Source organism: Pan paniscus, chromosome 7, assembly GCF_029289425.2.
Source record: "Pan paniscus chromosome 7, NHGRI_mPanPan1-v2.0_pri, whole genome shotgun sequence".
NCBI classification, from domain to species: Eukaryota; Metazoa; Chordata; class Mammalia; order Primates; family Hominidae; genus Pan; species Pan paniscus.
Window position 1 is genome coordinate 38,420,196 of NC_073256.2, and position 23,741 is coordinate 38,443,936.

The window sequence follows — 23,741 nt, forward strand, 5'->3', positions numbered from 1 at the left end:
CATAAATATAGTAGATTGGAGGTTCTGATTTGATGAGCCAGTTTCTCAGCCATAAACTGAGAGGGGGTTGGGGATACACTTCATTGTCCTTCCTGGCTAATGTAAATCCCTTATATTTAAAAAGATATTTAAAAGTATTCCAAGCATTTTGGCAGAAAAGCATAGTATCTAATGTTATTTTTTTCTTATTTTATGTGCATGCCTCTTATCCATGTAAAAATAGCTTTACTGACTTATAATTTACACACTATATAATTCTCCCATTGAAAGTGCATAATTCTGTTGCTTTTAGTATATTTACAGAGTTGTGCAGCGTCAGCATAATGTAATCTAGAACATTGTCATCAACTACCCCCAAATCTCTATTCTTCCCTTCCCCTATTAATTACCCAGCCCCAGGCAAGCACTGATCTACTTTTGGTCTCTATAGATTTGTCTATTTGTGGACACTTTAAATGGAATCGTACAATATGTGTCTTTTGTGACTATCTTCTTTCACTTATCATAACTCAATACGGCTTTAGATTATTTGACCTCGATGTTCTGCCTCTGAACATAAAATATTATCCTTGCATTCCTTGATGAGTTTGAGGATTGAGAATAATTTGCATGAGACAAAAATTAGAAACTAGTTAGAGCAAGTAGGCTTTTCTCCATCACATAAGCTGATCCATCTTGCCAATGTTAAAACACCAGATTGTACAAGCACAAGCTGGGACGCAATGTGTGTCCCTCTATCCCTACATTGACTTTGCGGGGGTGGGGATGGGGTGCGGGGTGAGTGAGGGAGGACTGCAAGTGACAAACAGGATTCATCAAAAGAGAGGTGTATTAAAGTGCCTATCAAATGTAATTTAACAGCTAAACTTTCCCTCCTTGGAAAACAGCTGATTGTTGAGTATTTAACGTGAATCGATGTAAACCTGTGTTTGGTGCTTAGACAGGGGGCCCCGGGTAGAGTGGAACCCCTTAAGCTAAGCGAACAGGAGCCTAACAAAGCAAATTTTTCCGTCTGCCCTTTCCCCCTCTTCTCGTTGGCAGGGTTGAGCCTCATTACTGTTTGCTCAAACGTTTAGAAGTGAATTTAGGGCCCTCCCCCCAACTTATGATTTTATAGCCAATAGGTGATGAGGTTTATTTGCATATTTCCAGTCACATAAGCAGCCTTGGCGTGAAAACAGTGTCAGACTCGATTCCCCCTCTTCCTCCTCCTCAAGGGAAAGCTGCCCACTTCTAGCTGCCCTGCCCTCCCCTTTAAAGGGCGACTTGCTCAGCGCCAAACCGCGGCTCCAGCCCTCTCCAGCCTGCGGCTCAGCCGGCTCATCAGTCGGTCCGCGCCTTGCAGCTCCTCCAGAGGGACGCGCCCCGAGATGGAGAGCAAAGCCCTGCTCGTGCTGACTCTGGCCGTGTGGCTCCAGAGTCTGACCGCCTCCCGCGGAGGGGTGGCCGCCGCCGACCGTAAGTTTTGCGCGCAAACTCCCCTCCACCTGCAGACCCGGCGGGTGGCCACTGCCACCCGAACTGAGGATGAGAAGAAGGAAGTTGGAAGGGGCGGTGGATGCGCCCAGGGACTCTCCCAGCCTGGGCTCTAGCCCCGAAACGGTCCCCGGAGTGGAATCCAGGAGGGGCCGGGAGGGAATCTCCTCCCGATCGTGAAGCGGCGGCGCCCAGTTCCCGCTTTTTCTCTCTGCCGGGTTCCCGCGCTATCTCTTCCACTCTGGCTGGGACCGCGTTCCCGGGCGCGCAGGCTCCGCCGGGGAGGTTCCGGGGTGTGGGGGCCGGGACGGCGGAGGCGGGGAGTAAGGGCCCGGCTGGCGGTGACCTGCAGTCACCTCTCTGCCGGAGGGGCTCTGGAATGAAAGGCGCGCGGGCCAAGGTGACCTCGGCTTGGTTGGCACTGCGGCTCAGCCCCCGCCCGGGGACTCGCGGGCCGACTGTGGCCCCTTCTGGGGAAGCCGGGGCGCGGGGAGGCGTTCCGGGCATCTCAGCCGCACGGGGCACGCTCGCCCTCGGCGGGGCCCCTCGCTCCGCTGTGGGAGTGGCAGTGGGTGTCGGGGTGGAGAAAGGACGCGTGGCGCGGAGTCCTGGGGACGCGGCGTCCCACCCGCTCTGGGGAGCCCGGGACTCTCTCCAGCTTCCAGGCTCGCATGCCCCTCTTTTCTTAGTGCCCTGAGAACCCAGCGAGGGGCTGACCCTCCCGAAACCGTGGCGCAGCCACCAGCAATCTGTGGTCGCCGACTCGGGGGTTGCCAGGTCTGCATTTGGCCACCCTTTCTGTCCTGGGGGCTGAGGCCAGCTCCGGGCGCCCGGCCCCGCCGCGCGGCTGCGAGCACGTGGGGTTGACGGGCGCCGCGTGGAGGCAGCGAGCACAACGGTGGTCACCGCCGCCAGGGAACCGCCCGCTCGCTGGGGTCCAGGCGTTCGGGGCCAAATGAGAATGTCTCAGACCTGTCCGCAATGGAGGCAGCCTGCTTAATTCGAACCTCGATTCAGTAAACATGCAACAGCAGCATAGAGAGCAGCTGAAGCCATTCATAACACGGGACAACATTTCCTTTTTTCTTCCTTGCTGGAATTGCAATTAGGGCGGTGTCGCTTGGATGTGCTCTCAGGCGGCACGTCCCCAGCGGTTCAAGTTATAATAGAGTCTGTCCATAGCTTTGATGGCCGCTAAACGTTTGTTTTATTTTGGCATTAATTTGTGAAACATTTTTGTTAGATTAAAAAACAAAAAGTTGGCAGGGAGCAGTGGCTCACCCATGTAGTCCCAGCACTTCGGGAGGCCGAGGCCGGAAGACAGCTTGAGCCCAGAAGTTCGAAATCAGCCTGGGCAACATAGGGAGACACCGTGTCTATTAAAAAAAAATACAAAAATTAGCCGGGCGTGGTGGCCTGTGCCTGTGGTCCCAGATAGTCAGCAGGCTGAGAGATCACTTGAGCCAGGGAGTTTCAGTAGACTGCAGTGAGATGTGATTGCCCCACTGCACTTTATCCTGGGTGACAGTGAGACCCTGTCTCATAAAACAAAAACAAAACAAAACAAACCCTAAGTATAGATTCCATCAAAGCAAAATTGGATAAGAAAAAAAGTATCTTTTCTATTGGATCAGTTTGAAAACACTGGAGAGTTGATGAGAAAGTCTTCAACATCTTAGGTGGGGTATATTTCGTATGTTTCCCTTCGTACTGCTTAATGCTGACAAGAAGATGGTAGGAGCCAACTCCAAATTCTTATTTCAGAAAGCACACCATAGAATAACGTCATTTTCATTGCAAAACAAGCACCGAAATACGTCATCACATTCAAGTTTTTGCTAGGCTCCCTTACAGGTTCAAGATCCTAAATTCTTGGGAGTCAGTGTCACCTCTCTGGGTTTAGGTTCCTCAACTCTGCAATGAGTTTGGATGAGGCCAATGTTCTCTGAGCCTGGTGTAACTCTTGCCTCTTTAAGTGGACACTTATGTGATTAATTAGTTTAATTGAGTTGTAGCCAACACATGCTTTTCCTGGCTGTAAATATATTAAGGAAGGATTATTTCCAAGTAGACTGGAAACGATGCCCTCCCATCCCCTCCACTTTCACTCTACTCACCCAGTATATCATGCCTCTCCCATCACAGCAACTTTCTCCCTCTTTCTCCTCCAGATGCATTCATCTAGGAAGGTAAGAATTTCAGGGAGAGAAAGATGTCACCGTGGTAGAAAGACAGGGATCACCTCCTCTGGGCTCTTGAGTTTACTTATTCATTCTGGATTCTTTCTAACAAGAATATGAGGAAAAGAGGCACTGTCCTCAGGCACTTCATCCTGGGAGCCACCACCATCTCTGCATGGCCCCATTTAGGAAATGTGAAGAGCTAGGAGAGGGAGAGTATGGTCAGTGCTTAGCAGCTGAAGTTCCACTTGCCTGGCCATCGTGAATTTCCAGGCTGTCTTCTGAGTTGAACATGATGGCAAAGGAGAGCAAAATAGCAGATGTCACTGAAGGAGAGCTCAGCGAGGGAGTGATTGATTAATAGCTATATTGAAAGGTGGGAGTCAGGTACGGGGGAAGAGCTGCGATGGAAAATTTTCGCTTTCTTTCAGCAGCTTATTTTTAACTCAGCTTTCTGTTCTTGCTTTATTATGGAGGAAAAATTGGGCCATACAGTTTACTGCCTTATGCCAGATTGTTCAAGAAAATGCCTTGCAACTTACAATATTTTGCAGCTAGTTTCTTCCGTGACCACCACAAAGACTGCATTGACTTAAATATGAAGATGTTCCAGCCATCAAAATGATGGTTGGTGATGATTTTGGATCACAAAGTGTAAGGAAAGTATTCAAGACATGAGTATCATGATTTTTTAAGGTCTGGATGAAGAGACCATTTGGATTTACTCATAAGGTAAATTCCAACTTCTATGGCAATAAAAACAACAAAAACACTTATCAGTGTAAAGCTTTGGGATCATCTATCCATTAAATGACTTTGTCACCACAGTGAACTAAATACCTTTTATCAACAGAGACTTTCTAACCTGGGAGTAAAATCTTTGTCACAGTGCTTTTGTCACATTCTGTCTTTGCAAAAGTTGAAGGCTCCAATAGTTTCTGAAGGACTAATAGGATAGGGTTCCAACTTACTCAGAGGCTAAGAGTTTGAAATTTACTCTGAACAATGTCTGTTCACTAGACTGCGTGACTGCACTTTGCTGTCTTGTGGCCATTTTAAGATTATCTGTGTGCACTGACACCATTTGCGTACTCAACAATAGATATCTACTAGGAGGGAAGGAATGGATTATCTTAGGTGCTATATATATATGTAAGTTCTGCCAAAAGTGAGCCTATTAAACTTGTGCCAATTCATTCCTTTTGCTCTTCCCAGTCTGTGCTCTCAGAATGATCAAATGCTATCTAAGTAGTGTGGTGATTTTGACTGTTTGAATGAATAAAAGAAAACGTCTCCCACCATTATTTGACAGTAGAATAGAACAAAGATGACCCAGTTGGCGTGGCCACACTTTGTCTAATCCAGCCACCTTGCTCACAGCACTCAACCCACTTTGGTGTGTGCGCTCATCTGTATTTTCGTAAATGTTGAAGTCTCTTTCTATGCAGTCAGGTAAGGGTAATACCATTCTGGCTTGGATTAATTTGAGGGTAGTACAAAGTTTAGAGAAGCTTTTTAAGTAGCATGAAAAGTCAGATGCTTTCGGAGGGATGGTGGTGAATGTAGGTAAATGGATCTGCACTTAGAGATCCTCAACAGCCCTTCATTCAAGATACAGCTACCATGACATCAATAATGTACCTTTGAAAAAAAATTGCCTGCAGAATTAATTATGGTGAAAAACAGTATAGGAGTTAGCACTTACATTTTAACTAAAAAGAATAGTGTCCCCATGTTTATTCAGCCCTCCCTCCAATAAAACAATTGTTGGCAAAGTAATCGTGGACTTTCATGTGTTAGTCTGAGACAACTGGATGTTTCCATTTGCCATCCTCAGCAACAAGAAGAAAGTAGTCTCAGATTAACCATGTAAATATTTTGTATTTAACTTAAAAAATCTTGACTGAAATATGCCTATGTGATGACACTCAACCAAATTATTTCATTAACCAGTCCACAAGATCTCCTTAAATAATGATGGCTTATTCACACTTGGTCTAATTCAGTGGGGCAATTTTAACACACATCTCTGAACCTATTTTTTAACCCCTCTTTTCAGTAGTGTGGAAGGTTAGCCCTAATATTGGAGAAAATTCAGGGTAAAATTCAGGTGATTCATACAGGATTTATTTTTATATTCCATTAATAAAACAATTTTTATAAAAATAAAAAGTAGGCTGGCACAGTGGCTCACGCCTGTAATCCCAGCATTTTGGGAGGCCGAGGCAGGTGGATCATGAGGTCGGGAGTTCAAGACCAGCGTGGCCAGGATGGTGAAACCCCATCTCTACTAAAAATACAAAAATTAGCCAGGCGTGGTGGCAGGCGCCTGTAATCCTGGCTACTCGGGAGGCTGAGGCAGAGAATGGCTTGAACCCAGGAGGCATAGGTTGCAGTGAGTCAAGATCGTGCCACTGCACTCCAGCCTGGGTGACAGAGCAAGACTCCGTTTCAAAAAATAATAATAAAATAAAATGAAATAAAGTAAAGCTGCATGTTAGAAAAGTCAAGAGCAATATTTATGTTAGAATATCTGAACAGACCAATCAGTTCAGTCTGATCATGATATTGATGTTTTCCTTCACCAAATCAACCACATCAGTAATTCAGTTTGTTCTTCGATATCCTACAGACACTGCCTGAGTCGATAACTATGACTATCAGTCTCAGAGAGCAAATGAATTACTGAGGAAGCCCTGTAGGAGTGAGAAAAAAGGGGGGAGAGAGAGAGAAAGGGGTGGGGGGATAACAGGAGAACAGAAATTCCAAAGAGAATTGCATTCTCATTGAGTTCTTGTACCTCATGTCATTGCATAAATGTTCATCTTACTCACGTGATGACTTTGATCTGCCTTTAAAGCACCATCTGCTGCTTTCCTGGGATGCTCAACGCTTCCCTCTTTCTAGCAACAAGAACTACCACTCTTCCCCTCTATACATTTATCTTTCTCTATGTGCTTTAACTTCTCAGCCTAATTTCGTCTCTGTGAGTTATTATCTATGTTAGAATAAATTCTTTGTCTTTGTTTACACACTCAGATTTGTAATTATTTATTTAGGAATTTAGGAATAAAGATTCCATAGTCGGGAAAGGCATAATTTATAACTTGCGTGTTACCCAAAACTCTCCCCTAAGGGCTTAATATGGACATTTCTGATGAGGCCTGATGGGCAGGTGGTACGGTGATGCTAAGTTAAATTCAGAATGAAGGCCTGCCTTTCCTTCCCTCCTTCCTTCCCCTTCCCCTTCTCCTTCCTTCCTTCCTTCCTTCCTTCCTTCCTTCCTTCCTTCCTTCCTTCCCTCCATTCCTCCCTCCCTCCTGTACTCCTCTTCTTTCTCAATTCTAAGGTGGCCTTAATTTCTAAGGGACATGGCAAAAGACAGTCTAGTTGGATGAGTGCAGTCACTAATATTATTTCCATGTATGGAAAATAACTGTTTCCTTAGTAACAATTGCATCAAATCAGTTCACCTGCTGCCCAATAGCAATCACAGGATGCATTGGGACAAATAAATATACTGACTGCCCCACAGCCACATGGTCTAAGTCAGTTACTAGAGAGCTGACTGAAGTTTGGGAAGCACATTCATCTTTAGGACACTGAGACATCCTCGGGGGGTTGCAAACACAGGTAGTGTGAAAATTATCAGAACATCCAAGAAAAGGAAAGGTTGACTAAGTGCCAATAAGATTTATGATGTCATGTCTGACATAGAATTGAAACCATCACATAGCACATAGAGTGGTATATTTTCCTGTCAAATGAAAATCATTTTCTTTAAAAGTGAAATGAAAGTCTCTAAATACAAATTTACTAGAGTATGTGTAAATTTCCTACTTTTCATTACATACTCTGGACCCAACAGAGGGAAATTGGAGCTGTCAGTGAGCCATACATGCAATCTGGTACAGGATCTATGGATTGAATAGACTTTTTTTCATGGAACTACACAAAGCCAGTCTTAGTCATTTCAAAGAAAATTTGTGGTCATTTCAAAACCACCAGCAATTCCAGGGACACCAAGTTGCATAATTCTAGGGGAAAGTGGACTAAAAGTGAATGGCAGCCTCTGGAGTTATACTGAGCATTGTTCTTAAAATGTCAATTTGGCAAATAGGTGGTAAGCGAGATCTGTCTGCCAGATTGTTCACATCATCTCTGCTTTAAAAAGATTGATAATAGAATATGTTAAAATAAGACTTGTGGAGAGGAGGTATGAGCTATTTAAGGTGGAAAGGTGTGGGAGAGGGTGAAATTAGTTTTAAATTTTCTAAAGCACTTTTTAACAGGAAAAGAAGTTCTTGGGCACTGAAGGCAGAATTAGATTAAAAGTATTCAATACTCTTCCATTATCAGAGAAATAGTAAAGCTACTAGAGTGCTTTCTGGTTGGGAAGGAAGAAGGCGACCAACATCTTCAAATAAAGATGAGAAGTAGAGCATATTCTTGGTGGATGGATGGATTCACGTGCACTTTTACTATATGCAAATGAAAAGAGCTTTAAAGATCAATAGTTTAGAACAGACTCTTATTTGAATAAGTGATGTTGGAGTGTTTACCCATTGTAACAAAACTCCTTTTCTCATAATTAGAATCATTAAGAAATTTCTCCTACATTTTACATGACGGAGGTGTGTGTGCACGTGTGTGTGTATGTGTGTGTGATCAACTCATTGCATATTTCTTAAACCACAATATTGTTTAAGGAATTTTAGAAAATAATTACTCAATAGGAAAATGTTGGCCAATCCTCCGATATTTAGATAAGGCTGATTCAAATGCCTACACTTTCACTGTTCTTAATATGACACTATTATTTTTATTATTGGCCTGACTTCTGCAGTTATTTCGAAGTTACAGATTTTTAAATTTTGAGTTGAAAAAAAAAGAGCAAATTTAGATTAAGAAATGAGAAGTAGTCCTCGCAGCCTCATGAATCTCCTGAAATTTTGAATGGCAAAATCTAAAATCTACAAGTTATTACCTTCTTACAGTAAATAGGTGGGTTTTATGGGTTGTTTTCTTTTTTAACTTCTTTACTTGAAAAGGAATTAAATGATTTCCCTTTAACATAACTTCCCTTTGATTGTGCTCTGCTTCATGAAGTCTGATTTTATTTGCAATATAATTTACTTCAACTATTCACTGTACCCCATGAAGATTCAGCAGCATTTATAACTATTGTCCATAGTTTCAAAAACTAGGTTGTCTTTCTCTTCTCACCAAGTTTGGGATTAACTATGAAGAACCAAAGCGAACCCTTTCAACAACAAGGTTTGCTGTGGTTTTCAAGTTTTGCCTTTGTGTGGAACATTGTAATGACATAGTGGGAAAAGAAATATTTGGGGAGAGAATTAACCATGGCTAATACATAGCACGGGTATTTCTGAACAACCTACTAAATTACTTCTTAGAACATTTTGAAGTATATCTTGCCATAGGAGTGGGAACAGTTTCATACAAAAGCCTCCTCATGCTTCCAACTTTTCTTTAAAAAATTTTTTAAAAATTATTTTATTAAAAATAGAGGCCTGGCCCGATGGCTCACACTGGTAATCCCAGCACTTTAGGAGGCTGAGGCGGGCAAATCACTTGAGGCCAGGAGTTTGAGAACAGCCTGGCCAACATGGTGAAACCTCATCTCTACTAAAAATCCAAAAATTAACCAGGCCCGGTGGCTCATGCCTGTAAACCCAGCATTTTAAGAGGCTGAGGCTGGTGGATCACTTGAGCCCAGGAGATAGAGACCACCCTGGGCAACATGGCCAAACTTCATCTCTACAAGAAATACAAATTAGCCTGGCGTGGTGGCACACACTTGTGGTCCCAGCTACTCAGGAAGCTGAGGTGGGAGGATCACTTGAGTTCGTGGGTGCGGTGAACCAAGATCGCACCACTGCACTCCTTTGGCCTGGGACACAGAACAAGACCCTGTCTCAAAAAACAAAACAAAACAACCCCCCCACACACACATACAAATAGTGGAACTATAGCACACAAGAGCCATGCATGAGTCAGTGTTCTCCAGGAAAGCAAGCTTCGAAGTGGAACTGAGAGACCTGGTTCTGATCCTCACCCTCCCACTAATACCAGGGTAGCCTCGGCCAAGTCACTTAAATTCATGTCTTGAGAGAAAACAGAATTAACTAAGGAATCCCCAAATAGCAGTTCCCTTAGTTGAAATCACGAACATAGACACACACACCCTGACTAAGGAGAGCTTCAAGAAAGGCTGGAAGACTTAGGAGAGGTCAATGGTGACAATCTTAATTCAGAGTTAAGGTTGTCTCTCTGTCAACTTTGCTCAACGTTGGAGCATCTGTTGTTCTCTTGCAATCTACATTCGTTTTCGAAAACACTTCAGAAACAAAAATAGCATCAGCGGTGGTTGCCTGTGAACCTAAAACATATCATTCCAATGAATAAAATCAAGCAACCCTCCAGTTAACCTCATATCCAATTTTTCCTTTCCAGAAAGAAGAGATTTTATTGACATTGAAAGTAAATTTGCCCTAAGGACCCCTGAAGACACAGCTGAGGACACTTGCCACCTCATTCCCGGAGTAGCAGAGTCCGTGGCTACCTGTCATTTCAATCACAGCAGCAAAACCTTCATGGTGATCCATGGCTGGACGGTAAGGGAGGCTCTTTGGGGAAGAGTGGATTGGGGTGGTGAGGTATCCTGACTGGCCTGCCCAATTGTTGGGGACCCAGTGATGGGTCCACACCCCACATCTCACATGGATCTCCTTACACTTGAATAAAGACAGTTCTGGCTGAGGTGGGATCTGAAGCCACAGGTTCATCAGAACTCCCCCTAGGCAGTGCCAGCCTTCATTTTAACACTGTACCTTGTTGGTGCCCTTAAGCCAGAGCTTCCTGCGAGGTTGGTAAAGGATGCTCTGCCCAGCTACTGAGCAGAAGATAGGTGATTGCTGTGGGGAACCGGTGGAACCCTGGCATGATCCCGCATCACCCAGCACATTGCCAGGAGAACCTTTCTAAAGAAGACAGCATGGAAGAGTGAGGAGAGGGCTGGAGTGGAGTGAGGAAGTGTGGCGTCCATGCTGGCTTTGCCATTCTCCAGCTCTGTGCTGTGGATCAAGTCACTTGTCATCTCTGGGCCTCCATTTACTGATCTGTAAAGCAGAGGTTGCACTAGATGTCCCTAAAAACACTCTACTTCCAAAATTTTCCAGTTGTAAACTTTAGGGAGCCTTTCTGGAAATTAAAAAAAAAAGGGCTGGGCAGGGAACTGACATGCTGACATGCCAGATGATTAGAAAAAGTGAAACTGTGATTAAATTTACTTTAAAAAAATGTTGTTAAAAGTCCCCTCTCTAATATGTCACACAGTCACTTTAGATTATGTAGTTCTTGCTTAGTTTGTTTTAAAATGTTTCAATCCCAAGTGAGTAGACTGTGTAATTTATTTAAAAGGATTTGTGTAAAATGGATTGTTAAAGATATATTATCTATCCATTATGTCAGAGCTCGTGAATATTATAATACTAATTTCTAGTGAGAACTAACTAAAAATAACATTCATCTAGTCCACATTTCTTTTCCTACATAATTTAAGTGGCTTTGTTATTGACTGAAGAGGACAATCGCTATGAGACTACTACTAACAGAATTCACACAGATGTTTAACAAAATATAGCCATTTACTATGTTAACATAGTAAATTCAATATTTTGTGATAAAATCTCAAATTCCTAAACATAAATCCTTTAATATTTTAATAGGTGTAAGTAGGAAAAAGGAATCTTTTTCTTTTTTGAGATGGATGCTCACGCTATTGCCCAGGCTGGAGTGCAGTGGCGCGATCTCAGCTCACTGCAACCTCCGCCACCTGGGCATAAGAGATTCTCCTGCCTCAGCCTCCCGAGTAGCTGGGACTACAGGCGCCCACCACCACACCCGGCTAATTTTTATATTTTCAGCACAGGCAGGGTTTCACCCTGTTGGCCAGGCTGGTCTCGAACTCCTGACCTCAAGTGATCTACCCACCTTGGCCTCCCAAAGTGTTGGGATGACAGGCGAGAGCCACTGCATCTGGCCCAGAAAAAGGAATCTTTAGAGGCCCTTTGGTTATATACAGAACTTGGCTTTTAAAATTTTTCAAAAAATCTGAGCTTAATAAACGCATTTATACAACAGAAATAAATTGAGTATCTCAGTCATCTCAATCTTATCCCTGAGAGAATTTTATACTTTGGGAAGTTGTGGGAAAAAAATGTTTCTTTTTCATACTAAGATGACATGACCAACCCAATATCAACAGACGGTGCCACTTCCTATCATTGGTCCTACTGCCTCACTAAGCCCACCTGTATCTTTCACATCATGTGTCCTGACATTTTGAGTGCTTGAGCACAGAGACTGCTGTCTGGCTGTGGGACTGAGTTGGGTCTGTGCAAGAACTAAGCCAGCCACACTGATCTAGATTATCTCAGTGAACTCACTGGCAGGGTCAGGTGGCCCACCTGGTACAAGCAGCAGGGAGGGCTTCAGTTCAGCTGCGTGTCTGAAAACCAAAGATTTAAAACATAGTAATTATTGAACCTCAGAAGAAAAACTCAGATTGAAAGAACTTAGAATAAGACCCTTTTTGAGTTGAGAAAGGTGAGTACTTCGATTTTTCATTCGCTTTGTTTGGGATTACTTACATCAGTATTTTATGTTGATCAGAAAGAAAGGATTCAATTAGCTATTGTGCAGTTAATAAAAGTGTCAGCCACTGTAGGAGTAAGTTGGATGTCCAGCCCTTTTAGATTGCTTAACTTAGAAACACTGGGCTGGGAGCGGTGGCTCATGCCTGTGATCCCAGCGCTCTGGGAGGCCAAGGCAGGCAGATCACTGGAGGTCAGGAGTTTGAGACCAACCTGGCCAACATGGGGAAACCCGATCTCTACTAAAAAAATACAAAAAAATTAGCCAGGTGTGGTGGTATGTGCTTGTAGTCCCAGCTACTCAGGAGGCTGAGGCAGGAGAATCGCTTGAACCAAGGAGGCGGAGGTTGCACTGAGCTGAGATCATGCCACTGCACTCCAGCCTGGGCGAGACAGTAAGACTCTGCCAAAAGAAAGGAAAGAAAGGAGGGAAAGAAAGGAAGGAATGAAAGGAAGGAAGGGAAGGAGGGAGGGAGGAAGGAAGGAAGGAATGAAAGGAAGGAAGGAAGGGAGGAAGAAAGGAAGGAAGAACAAAGAAAAGAGAAACACTGGTAGTACAGAAAAACTTCTAATAGAGGCCTAGAGTAAACCAGATTTTCTTGCCTTATCTGAAATAAGCTGCCTGGGGACTCACAGGCACAGACGAAGGGAAATGAGGAGGCTCTCCAGCTGTGTCATGAGACACCCAAAGGAATGCTTAGCATGTAGCATGCATGTGATACATCCCAGCAGGTTGCTTAGACACAGCTATCTTGGAGCTTTGCCACTTGCTTGGATGCCACTGGCTTTAAGTACAGGGTTCCCATTGTGAAGTAGGGGATCCTGGCTGAAACAGGGAGACATTAACATTACATTCTGAAGAAATGACATCAACCTCTCCTGATCTTGAAAGCCAACTACAAAGGGTGCCCAACACGCCAACCTTGAAGGGAGGCGAAGGTGAGTGGGACTGGACCAATTCAACAGGGTTCTGCTCCTAGCCAGGTGCTCCTGCTAGTTTCCTCAAAGATCCACTTTGCATTCAGACCAATCTTTCCTTTTAATAGTATAAATGATCAAAATTTTATTGAATGTCTAAAATATACTTTTTAAATGGGAAGCATGGTGAACCCCAATCTGCCGTTCCTCAACTCAACTCAATGCCTTCCTGGCTTACTTAGATCTGCCTTGGAAGGGACAGACCTGTCTCTGAACACTGTTCTGTTATTTGATTTTTCTATCTGTGCCAATGGACTTCCAATCAAGTTTGTTTTTTCCATTTCATGCAGGTGTATTGGGCTGATGTATCTATGACAAGTGGTAGGTGGGTATTTTAAGAAAGCTTGTGTCATCATCTTCAGGTAACAGGAATGTATGAGAGTTGGGTGCCAAAACTTGTGGCCGCCCTGTACAAGAGAGAACCAGACTCCAACGTCATTGTGGTGGACTGGCTGTCACGGGCTCAGCAGCATTACCCAGTGTCCGCGGGCTACACCAAACTGGTGGGACAGGATGTGGCCCGGTTTATCAACTGGATGGAGGTAAGACTGGGAGAAGGAGACTTATGTGTCCAAAACAGTGTTTTTGACTGGAGCCAGAAAAACGGCTGTTCTTTCTTCCTTTTCTCTTAAATATTTTCTGGGGGCATTCAAATCTTCAGAATCAGCGTGGATATTATTTTATATCCAAAAGCAACATTTTGATAAGAATAGACTATAAGGCCAATAAATAGTCCTGCCCTGCTCTATCGTTTGATATTTTCACAGTGAATAGATCTGCTGAGACCAATAACTAAGTGGGCCCAACAGAAAAAAGCTTGTGATTTTTGGACAGAGGAAAGATGGCATGTTCAGCCAGACCCTTCCCTACCAGTTGGCTGGCCTGTGGACATCTTATCCTCACCTTGACATACCAATCTCTTTCATGAAAATATTAATAGTACTTATTCTTTAGTGTGAAATAGGATGAATGTTTTTGTTGAGCATTGGGAGAGTGATGGAATTGAGCTAGGAAGATGTTGGAAGGGAAGGTGCATAGGATAGAAGGGAACTGAGCTCTGGAGTTCTGACTTAGCTGCAAGAGACCCACTTTTTCACACGATCCCCTGAGAAATACCTCAGAAAAGTATCTTGGGGTTGGAAAGAAGCTGATACTCTGACCAAGGCAAATTATTTTAACCAGGTAATTGGAAGTAAAAAATAAGCTGTATTTATTAGACTGATCATAAAAGACAAAAGTTCTTTTCTTGTCTTTTTTGCTGACTGGGCAAATGAATATGGGCAAACGAATGTGGGCAAATGGGATCACCTCCCTGGGGCTCAGGCTTCTCACCTGTTAAATGAGGGGCTGGACCATGTACCTCTGGTCCCTTCCACTGAATGTTTCCTGAGTCTGTCATTGCTTGGCTAACCTTCAATGATAAAGTGATACGGATATTTAGAGTAAGGAATAATGGGAAAATATATACCCATATACTATACATTCAAACATACACACATATACATATATGCATGCATATATATGTATACGCATATGTATATGTGTATATGTTTGTACGTATAGCATATGGTTATATATGCAAATACATATACATATACAAACATATGCATATATTATATACATAAATAATACTATTTCAGATGCATGGAAAAACTTTGTAATTTAAATCTGTTATTAAAGAAAGAGAAAATCAATTCTGGATCTGTTTATGGAAAAGTGAAACAAAAGAAAAAGACAATTTTAACACTAGAGAATATTTTCTCTCTCTTATCTGTAACACAAAATTAAAATAAGTAGAATTAGTTTTCAGTATTTCCTATATTTGGAAAACAATATTTATATTCATTTTGTTTCTTTTAGTTTTATTTTTGGCAGAACTGTAAGAACCTTCATTTTCTTTTCTCTTCCAAAGGAGGAGTTTAACTACCCTCTGGACAATGTCCATCTCTTGGGATACAGCCTTGGAGCCCATGCTGCTGGCATTGCAGGAAGTCTGACCAATAAGAAAGTCAACAGAATTACTGGTAAGAAAGCAATTTCATTGGTCTTATCATAAGAGGTGAAAAGACTGTCATTCTGAGAGAGAATCAGAACAAATTTTGTTAAATACCCACATGTGTGTGGTGTTCTTCCCGGAGACATGCCCAGCACTTGATTATCTCATTGTAGGGCTCTTTATTAGGGATAAGAAAAAACACAGATGCTCTCACTGGCTTACTATCCACTGGCAACAGCACAGAAATAAAGCATAATTACACACAATGCCTGCAGATTTCTCTGGGAAGCCTGTTTCCTCCCACTCTCAGCTCTGTGTTTTAGTAGTGTAATGCACATCAGTACTAGGAGAAAAGAAGAAGGACCAATTCCAGAGGCCACTTGGAAAGAAGACCGTCATCTAGGCAAAGGTGTGGCATACACACAGAGAGAAAGAACCCACCGCTGTTTATACATCTTCTCGACATATTCAGAAATAATCTACAAAAGGAAATCCAGCCATCCTGAGTGGAAATTGCTGCATAAGGCTAGTTTAAGAGACTCAAATTCATTTTAGAAGGAGCCAAGCCTCCTTTTATGTCTCTCTAAGTAAAGATGCCGTGACTGTAGAATAGGAGCTAATAAGAATCTAAATAGCTGCCAGTGCATTCAAATGATGAGCAGTGACATGCGAGTGTCATACGAATGGAAATTTACAAATCTGTGGTCCTGCTTTTTTCCCTTTGAAGGCCTCGATCCAGCTGGACCTAACTTTGAGTATGCAGAAGCCCCGAGTCGCCTTTCTCCTGATGATGCAGATTTTGTAGATGTCTTACACACATTCACCAGAGGGTCCCCTGGTCGAAGCATTGGAATCCAGAAACCAGTTGGGCATGTTGACATTTACCCGAATGGAGGTACTTTTCAGCCAGGATGTAACATTGGAGAAGCTATCCGCGTGATTGCAGAGAGAGGACTTGGAGGTAATTATTATTTAGAAGCGAATTAAATGTGACTCTTATCCTTAACCCTTATTGACCTAATGTCCTACTCAGTAGCTTCAAAGTATGTAGTTTTCATATACACATTTGGCCAAATTATGTTTCTGAAGAATTCTGCAATGTTCAGCATGACCACCTTAGAGCCAGGCAGACAGCCATTTTATCTTTTATTTACTATATTGTAGGCTACACTGAGCAGTGCACTTACAGTAGCAAGAGAAAAAGGTGGGATTTTAGACAGGAAGACTCCACTGACCTCAATAATGGCATCACAAAATGCTATCTGGCCACATGTTGTCATACCTTGAATGTAGCTGCAAAGCCAGTGGAAAGATTTTAGATGTTACTGGAACAGAAGGAGATGTTAATTAGTATAAATCTTCCAAAATGTTCAGAACATAATGTTAGCTTAATGTTTTACTTTAATAATGTTAGCTTGTGTTAAATTTATGATTTTTTTTGTTTGTTTTTTGAGACAGAGTCTTATTCTATTACCCAAGCTGGGGTGCAGTGACACAATCACAGTTCAGTGTGACCTTGAACTTCTGGGCTCAAGCGATCCTCCTGCCATAGCCTCCCAAGTATCTGGAACTACAGGCACACACCCCCATAACTGGCTAATGTTTTTGGTTTTTGTAAAAACAGAGGACTTGCAATGTTGCCCAGGCTGGTCTCAAACTCCTGGCCTCAAGTGATCCTCCTGCCTCAGCCTCCCAAAGTTCTGGGATTACAGCTGTGAGCCACCACGCCCAGTTTATGATTTATTTTTAAGAGCCCCTCGCATACTTTATAGACATTGGGACCTACCTAGGATATTCTCGTTATTTTTGAGCACGTTGTAGAACTTAGAGCATAATGTTACTATTTTCGATTGTCCTAAAAACTTACAAGGAATTCATTCTTATGGCATTGCTGATTATTTCTATGTTCATTTGATATAAAAGAGTGTTAGTAGGGGCAGAACCCTCAATTGTACATAATATCAATGATAAAATACAACTCATTTAACAATTACCCTCTTAAGATGTGGTTTCTAGAAATACAAATTGTCCTTAACTTACAGTTTTCCAACTTTACGATTGGCCTGTAACACCATTGTAAGTTGAGAAGCACGTGATGGTTTGACTTAAAAGTTTTTGACATTATGATGGGTTTTGGGGGTATTAAGTGTATTTCGACTTACAGTATTTTTGACTTATGAAGAATTTATTGTAAGGCAAGGGGCAGGTATATGTTTCTAGAAGCACCTAGAAGTGTTAGACACTTTCAATGTAAGAGAAGGATGAGATAAGCAAGGAAATCAACCTCCACCTTGGACGCTTATTACAGCTTCATAAACATACTCATAAATATAAGAAGCACAAAAGTCAAAAATTCCCTGTGAACTTGCAACTTTCACTCTCTTGAAGGTGGGTGGGCCGCTACCACCAAGAATATCTCCTGAAATAGGGCCTACAATCATAAATGCACAGGACTATATCCTTGGGTGATTTTATTCTAACACCACATCTCACCTATTTTAGACACGCCAAATGAAACATTCTTTGTGAATTTCTGCCGAGATACAATCTTGGTGTCTCTTTTTTACACAGATGTGGACCAGCTAGTGAAGTGCTCCCACGAGCGCTCCATTCATCTCTTCATCGACTCTCTGTTGAATGAAGAAAATCCAAGTAAGGCCTACAGGTGCAGTTCCAAGGAAGCCTTTGAGAAAGGGCTCTGCTTGAGTTGTAGAAAGAACCGCTGCAACAATCTGGGCTATGAGATCAATAAAGTCAGAGCCAAAAGAAGCAGCAAAATGTACCTGAAGACTCGTTCTCAGATGCCCTACAAAGGTAGGCTGGAGACTGTTGTAAATAAGGAAACCAAGGAGTCCTATTTCATCATGCTCACTGCATCACATGTACTGATTCTGTCCATTGGAACGGAGATGATGACCGATATTACTAAACCCTGAGCCCTGGTGTTTCTGTTGATAGGGGGTTGCATTGATCCATTTGTCTGAGGCTCCTAATTCCCATTGTCAGCAAGGTCCCAGTGCTCAGCGTGGGATTTGCAGCCTTGCTCGCTGCCCTCCCCTGTAAATCTGGCCATTAGCATGGGCTAGGCTATCAGCACAGAGCTCAGAGCTCATTTGGAACCATCCACCTGGGGTCAACAAACTATAACCCTTGTGCCAAATCCAGCCTACTTCCTGCTTTTGTAAATAGTTTTTTTAAAACATTTAAGTTCAGGGGTACGTATGTAGGTTTGCTAAAAAGGTAAACTTGTGACATGGGAGTTTGTTGTCCAGATTATTCCATCACCCAGGTATTAAGCTTAGTACCCACTAGTTATTTTTCCTGAAGCTCTCCCTCCTCCCACCCTCTGGGAGGCCCCAGTGTCTGTTGTTCCCCTCTATGTGCTCATGCAAAGTTTTATTAGGACACAGCCACACACATTCGTTACCATATTGTCAAAGGCTGGTTTCATGCCACCGTAACAGAGTTGATAGCCCACAGAGCCTAAAATATTTACTCCCTGGCCCTTTACAGAATGTTCACAACTTACATAAAGGCAAGGACCATCTGTCTTATTTATTTATTTATTTAATTTGAGATGAAGTCTAGCTTTCTCCTGGGCTGGAGGAGAGGGGCATGATCTTGGCTCACCACAACCTCTGCCTCCCGGGTTCAAATGATTCCCCTGCCTCAGCCTCTGGAGTAGCTGGGATTACAGGCATGCACCATCATGCCCAGCTAATTTTTGTATTTTTAGTAGACAGGGGGTTTCACCGTGTTGACCAGGCTGGTCTCGAACTGCTGACCTCAGGTGATCTGCCCTCCTTGGCCTCATCTGTCTTTTTAAATGCAACTATTCCTGGAAGGCAAGAATATCTCACACCTTCTAAGATATTGCCATTTTGCCAGGAGTTTGTTTCACACTTGAATTTCAAGCTTGGCCTCTTGTTTAGAGCCAGACCTAAAGGAATGGTCGGAAAATGAGAGAGGAGGTCTTCGGATAAATCCGGTGAGAGGGACCAACTTCAGGAAGGGTGGCTTTTGTGGAATCCAGGTGGAAACCTGAGGGAAGGGATGATATTAAAGAACAGTGGCCCCAGGTAAAACATATGGCACCCATGTGTAAGGTGATTCTTAGAATCTGTAGAGGTGTCTTTCGTGGTATAGAGGTTGGGGCACCTGTGCTTCAAGGAAACCTTAACTCTTCAGAATCAGGCAATGTGTATGAGGTAAAGAGGGGACCGTGGGACCATAATCTTGAAGACACAGACAGGCTTCACTCATCCCTGCCTCCTGCACCAGTGGGTTCAAGGCTCTGTCAGTGTCCCCTGGGGGCACCTCACCACTCCCAGCTTCTTCAGCTCTGGCCTGTCCTGCTGCCTGCAAGGGTTTTGCTTAATTCTCAATTCAATGTCTCTTCATCTTTTAGTAGCTGTGGGGTTTTGTTGTTGTTCTTCTGTTTTTGCTTAGTATCTGACTACTTTTTAATTATAAAAAGAGATGTAGCTAAACAAAATAGAGATTGTTATCAGAAGTTCACAACATTTATTAAAAATTTTTTCACCTGGACAAGAGTCTAAAGCAGCATAAAAATATGGTCTGCTATATTCTAAACCATCAGTCTTAAGAGATCTGTGTCTCAGCTTAAGAGAAAGTACATTTAATAGACAGTAACACAAATAAGAAAAAAATCTGACCAAGGATAGTGGGATATAGAAGAAAAAACATTCCAAGAACTATTTTTTTTTTTTTTTTTTTGAGACAGAGTCTCGCTCTGTTACCCAGGCTGGAGGGCGGCGGCGCAATCTCAGCTCACTGCAACCTCTGCCTTCCGGTTCAAGCGATTCTCCTGCCTCAGCCTCCCGAGTAACTGGGATTACAGGCACCCGCCACCACGCCCGACTAATTTTTGTATTTTTCTTAGTAGAAACAGGGTTTCACCATGTTGGCCAAGCTAGTCTCAAACTCCTGACCTCAGATGATTCACCCACCAAGGCCTCCTAAAGTGCTGGGATTACAGGCATGAGCCACCATGCCTGGCCTCCAAGAACTCTTTTTTCCCCCATCATCATGGTTGTATTTTAGTCCTGCTGCCTTTCCTTTTAACCTCTCCCCAGGCCTATTTGCTCAGGGTTTTTGGTAGAGACCAGAGGAGGGGCAGGGAGGAGATATAGAAGTTCAACTACCTGCTTCCAGAGGCTGTCCCTAGTATAGAATACTTTAGGGTCTGGCTTTACAAGGCAGTCCTTGTGGCCTCACTGATGGGTCAATGAAATAAGTTTTTTAAAAAAAATTTATTTCCATAGGTTATTGGGGAACAAGTGGGTTTGGTTACATGAGTAAGTTCTTTGGTAGTGATTTGTGAGATTTTGGTGTGCCCATTACGGAATGGAAAAATCAATGAAATAAGTTCTATGATGCACCTACTAGACACCTACTCTGCGCTAGATGGTGGGGGAATTAAGAGCGTGGGCATGATCCTGTGACCGGAAGCCCGCTTACAGTCAGGGTGGAGGACAGACCTACTCATGAAACAAACACAGTGACATACAGTGACACAGAAGCAAATGCCAAATATGCTTGCTCCAGATGCTAAGGCACAAGATGGCCAAGGATGGCGGAGTTCATGGAGAAAGCGTCATGAGTGTTTTGGCCCTCTGATTTGATCTCCCTAGCACCCCTCAAAGATGGCTACTTCCTAATGCTGCTTGGCAATTCAGACACATTTGGGTTTTTCCTATGCATATAACCACACTTTTCTGAAAGGGAGTAGAATTCAAGGTCTGCATTTTCTAGGTATGAACACTGTGCATGATGAAGTCTTTCCAAGCCACACCAGTGGTTCCATGTGTGTGCACTTCTGGTTTGAGTGCTAGTGAGATACTTCTGTGGTTCTGAATTGCCTGACTGTTTGGGGTTGTGATATTTTCATAAAGATTGATCAACATGTTCCAATTTCCTCCCCAACAGTCTTCCATTACCAAGTAAAGATTCATTTTTCTGGGACTGAGAGTGAAACCCATACCAACCAGGCCTTTGAGATTTCTCTGTATGGCACCGTGGCCGAGAGTGAGAACATCCCATTCACTCTGTGAGTAGCACAGGGGGGCGGTCATCATGGCACCAGTCCCTCCCCTGCCATAACCCTTGGTCTGAGCAGCAGAAGCAGAGAGTGATGCCTAGAAAACAAGTCTTTAGTTAAAAAAATCAGAATTTCAAAATTGAGGTCTTTCCTCTATTTGATATTGAGAAAAAAATGCTTCAAATTGGCCATTTTATTTTCACTTACTAGTTATATTTTTTTATTTATCATCTTAAATCTGTTTATTTCTTTTATAAAGCTGCTGTTAAACAATATAATTAAACTATCTCAAAAGGTTTGACATTAAAGAAAATGAGCAATGGTAACAGGAAACCACTCTATAGATGTACATATAATATGTACAGAAAATATAAGTAATAAGAAGTCCATGACAAAGTGTTAGCTCTTTTTTTTTTTTGAGATGGAGTCTCTCTCTATTGCCCAGGCTGGAGTGCAGTGATGCGATCTCAGCTCACTGCAACCTCTACCTCCCGAGTTCAAGCAATTCTTTTGTCTCAGCCTCCCGAGTAGCTGGGGCTGCAGGTGCCCACCACCATGCCCAGCTAATTTTTGTATTTTTAGTAGCGACAGGGTCTCACCATGTTGGCCAAGCTGGTCTTGAATTCCTGATCTCAGGTGATCCACCCGCCTCGGCCTCCCAAAGTGCTGGGATTACAGGTGTGAGCCACCATGCCCAGCCTACCCTTTACTACTAATCAAAGAAATAAAAGTAAGGCAACTTGATACTTTTACAATTACTAGATGAACAAATCTTTAAAAATAGCCAGTGCAGACAAGGTGGTGAAGCAGAACATGCGAACCTACCATGCATCATTCACGGCTAGAACCCTCCAGGTGCGGAAGGTAGTATTTTAATAACTTTCCATAGCTACAAAATATTATTACATAGAAGGGAGTGATTTTTTTCTAATATTTATCCTAAAGAAATAGTCAACAAACATTTTTAAAAACATCAATTACAGTCGTACCTATACTAGCATAAATTAGAAACCCAGTATCCAACATTGAGGCAGTGGTTAAATGAATCGTGGTTTATCAAGTCATTAAAATCAATCTAGCCTTTAAAAACTATAATTCTAGGAAACCCAGGAAAACATGGTAAAAAATGGAATATAAAATCTAAAGAGAATAAAGAATAGAGAATCGTATGTGTGCTATGATTGTAGCTAAATAATGTTCAAGTATCAACACAAATTGAAAAGAAATACATGAAAATGAAAATTATATTTCTGAATGATTGACTTCAGGATTTTCTTTTAGAATTGTATTAAATAGTTCATGTCATTAGGATAAATGCTGGAATGTGGATATAATTTAAAATATACTAAATGCCATCAACCTTCATTTTGAGTACTTCATTGGGCATTTTTGTGCATTTTTAAAATATCCCCTAAATAATAAAGCTATTTATATTTGGAGAGGAGAAAAAAAAGTGGGGGGCAGGGAGAGCTGATCTCTATAACTAACCAAATTTATTGCTTTTTTGTTTAGGCCTGAAGTTTCCACAAATAAGACATACTCCTTCCTAATTTACACAGAGGTAGATATTGGAGAACTACTCATGTTGAAGCTCAAATGGAAGAGTGATTCATACTTTAGCTGGTCAGACTGGTGGAGCAGTCCTGGCTTCGCCATTCAGAAGATCAGAGTAAAAGCAGGAGAGACTCAGAAAAAGTAATTAAATTTATTTTTCTTCCTTCACTTTAGACCCCCACCTGATGTCAGGACCTAGGGGCTGTATTTCAGGGGCCTTCGCATTCAGGGAGAGCTTTAGGAAACCTTGTATTTATTACTGTATGATGTAGATTTTCTTTAGGAGTCTTCTTTTATTTTCTTATTTTTTTGGGGGGGGGTGGGAAGTGACAGTATTTTTGTATTTCATGTAAGGAAAACATAAGCCCTGAATCGCTCACAGTTATTCAGTGAGAGCTGGGATTAGAAGTCAGGAATCTCAGCTTCTCATTTGGCACTGTTTCTTGTAAGTACAAAATAGTTAGGGAACAAACCTCCGAGATGCTACCTGGATAATCAAAGATTCAAACCAACCTCTTCAAGAAGGGTGAGATTCCAAGATAATCTCAACCTGTCTCCGCAGCCCCACCCATGTGTACCCATAAAATGAATTACACAGAGATCGCTATAGGATTTAAAGCTTTTATGCTAAATGTGCTGGGATTTTGCAAACTATAGTGTGCTGTTATTGTTAATTTAAAAAAACTCTAAGTTAGGATTGACAAATTATTTCTCTTTAGTCATTTGCTTGTATCACCAAAGAAGCAAACAAACAAACAAACAAAAAAAGAAAAAGATCTTGGGGATGGAAATGTTATAAAGAATCTTTTTTACACTAG

The 23,741-nt window shown here is 42.4% G+C and overlaps 1 protein-coding gene across 1 annotated transcript in view; it reads left to right on the top strand.

Moving 5' to 3' along the window:
* Window positions 1-1,044: 1,044 nt before the first annotated feature.
* Window positions 1,045-23,741, top strand: part of LPL (lipoprotein lipase) — a 28,185-nt gene continuing 5,488 nt past the window's right edge. The window contains exons 1-8 of the mRNA XM_003823626.5: window positions 1,045-1,458; window positions 10,134-10,294; window positions 13,675-13,854; window positions 15,225-15,336; window positions 16,036-16,269; window positions 17,880-18,122; window positions 21,258-21,378; window positions 22,882-23,064. Coding sequence (XP_003823674.1) covers window positions 1,371-1,458; window positions 10,134-10,294; window positions 13,675-13,854; window positions 15,225-15,336; window positions 16,036-16,269; window positions 17,880-18,122; window positions 21,258-21,378; window positions 22,882-23,064 — 1,322 coding nt within the window. The 5' untranslated portion in view covers window positions 1,045-1,370. The remainder of the gene's footprint in view (window positions 1,459-10,133; window positions 10,295-13,674; window positions 13,855-15,224; window positions 15,337-16,035; window positions 16,270-17,879; window positions 18,123-21,257; window positions 21,379-22,881; window positions 23,065-23,741) is intronic.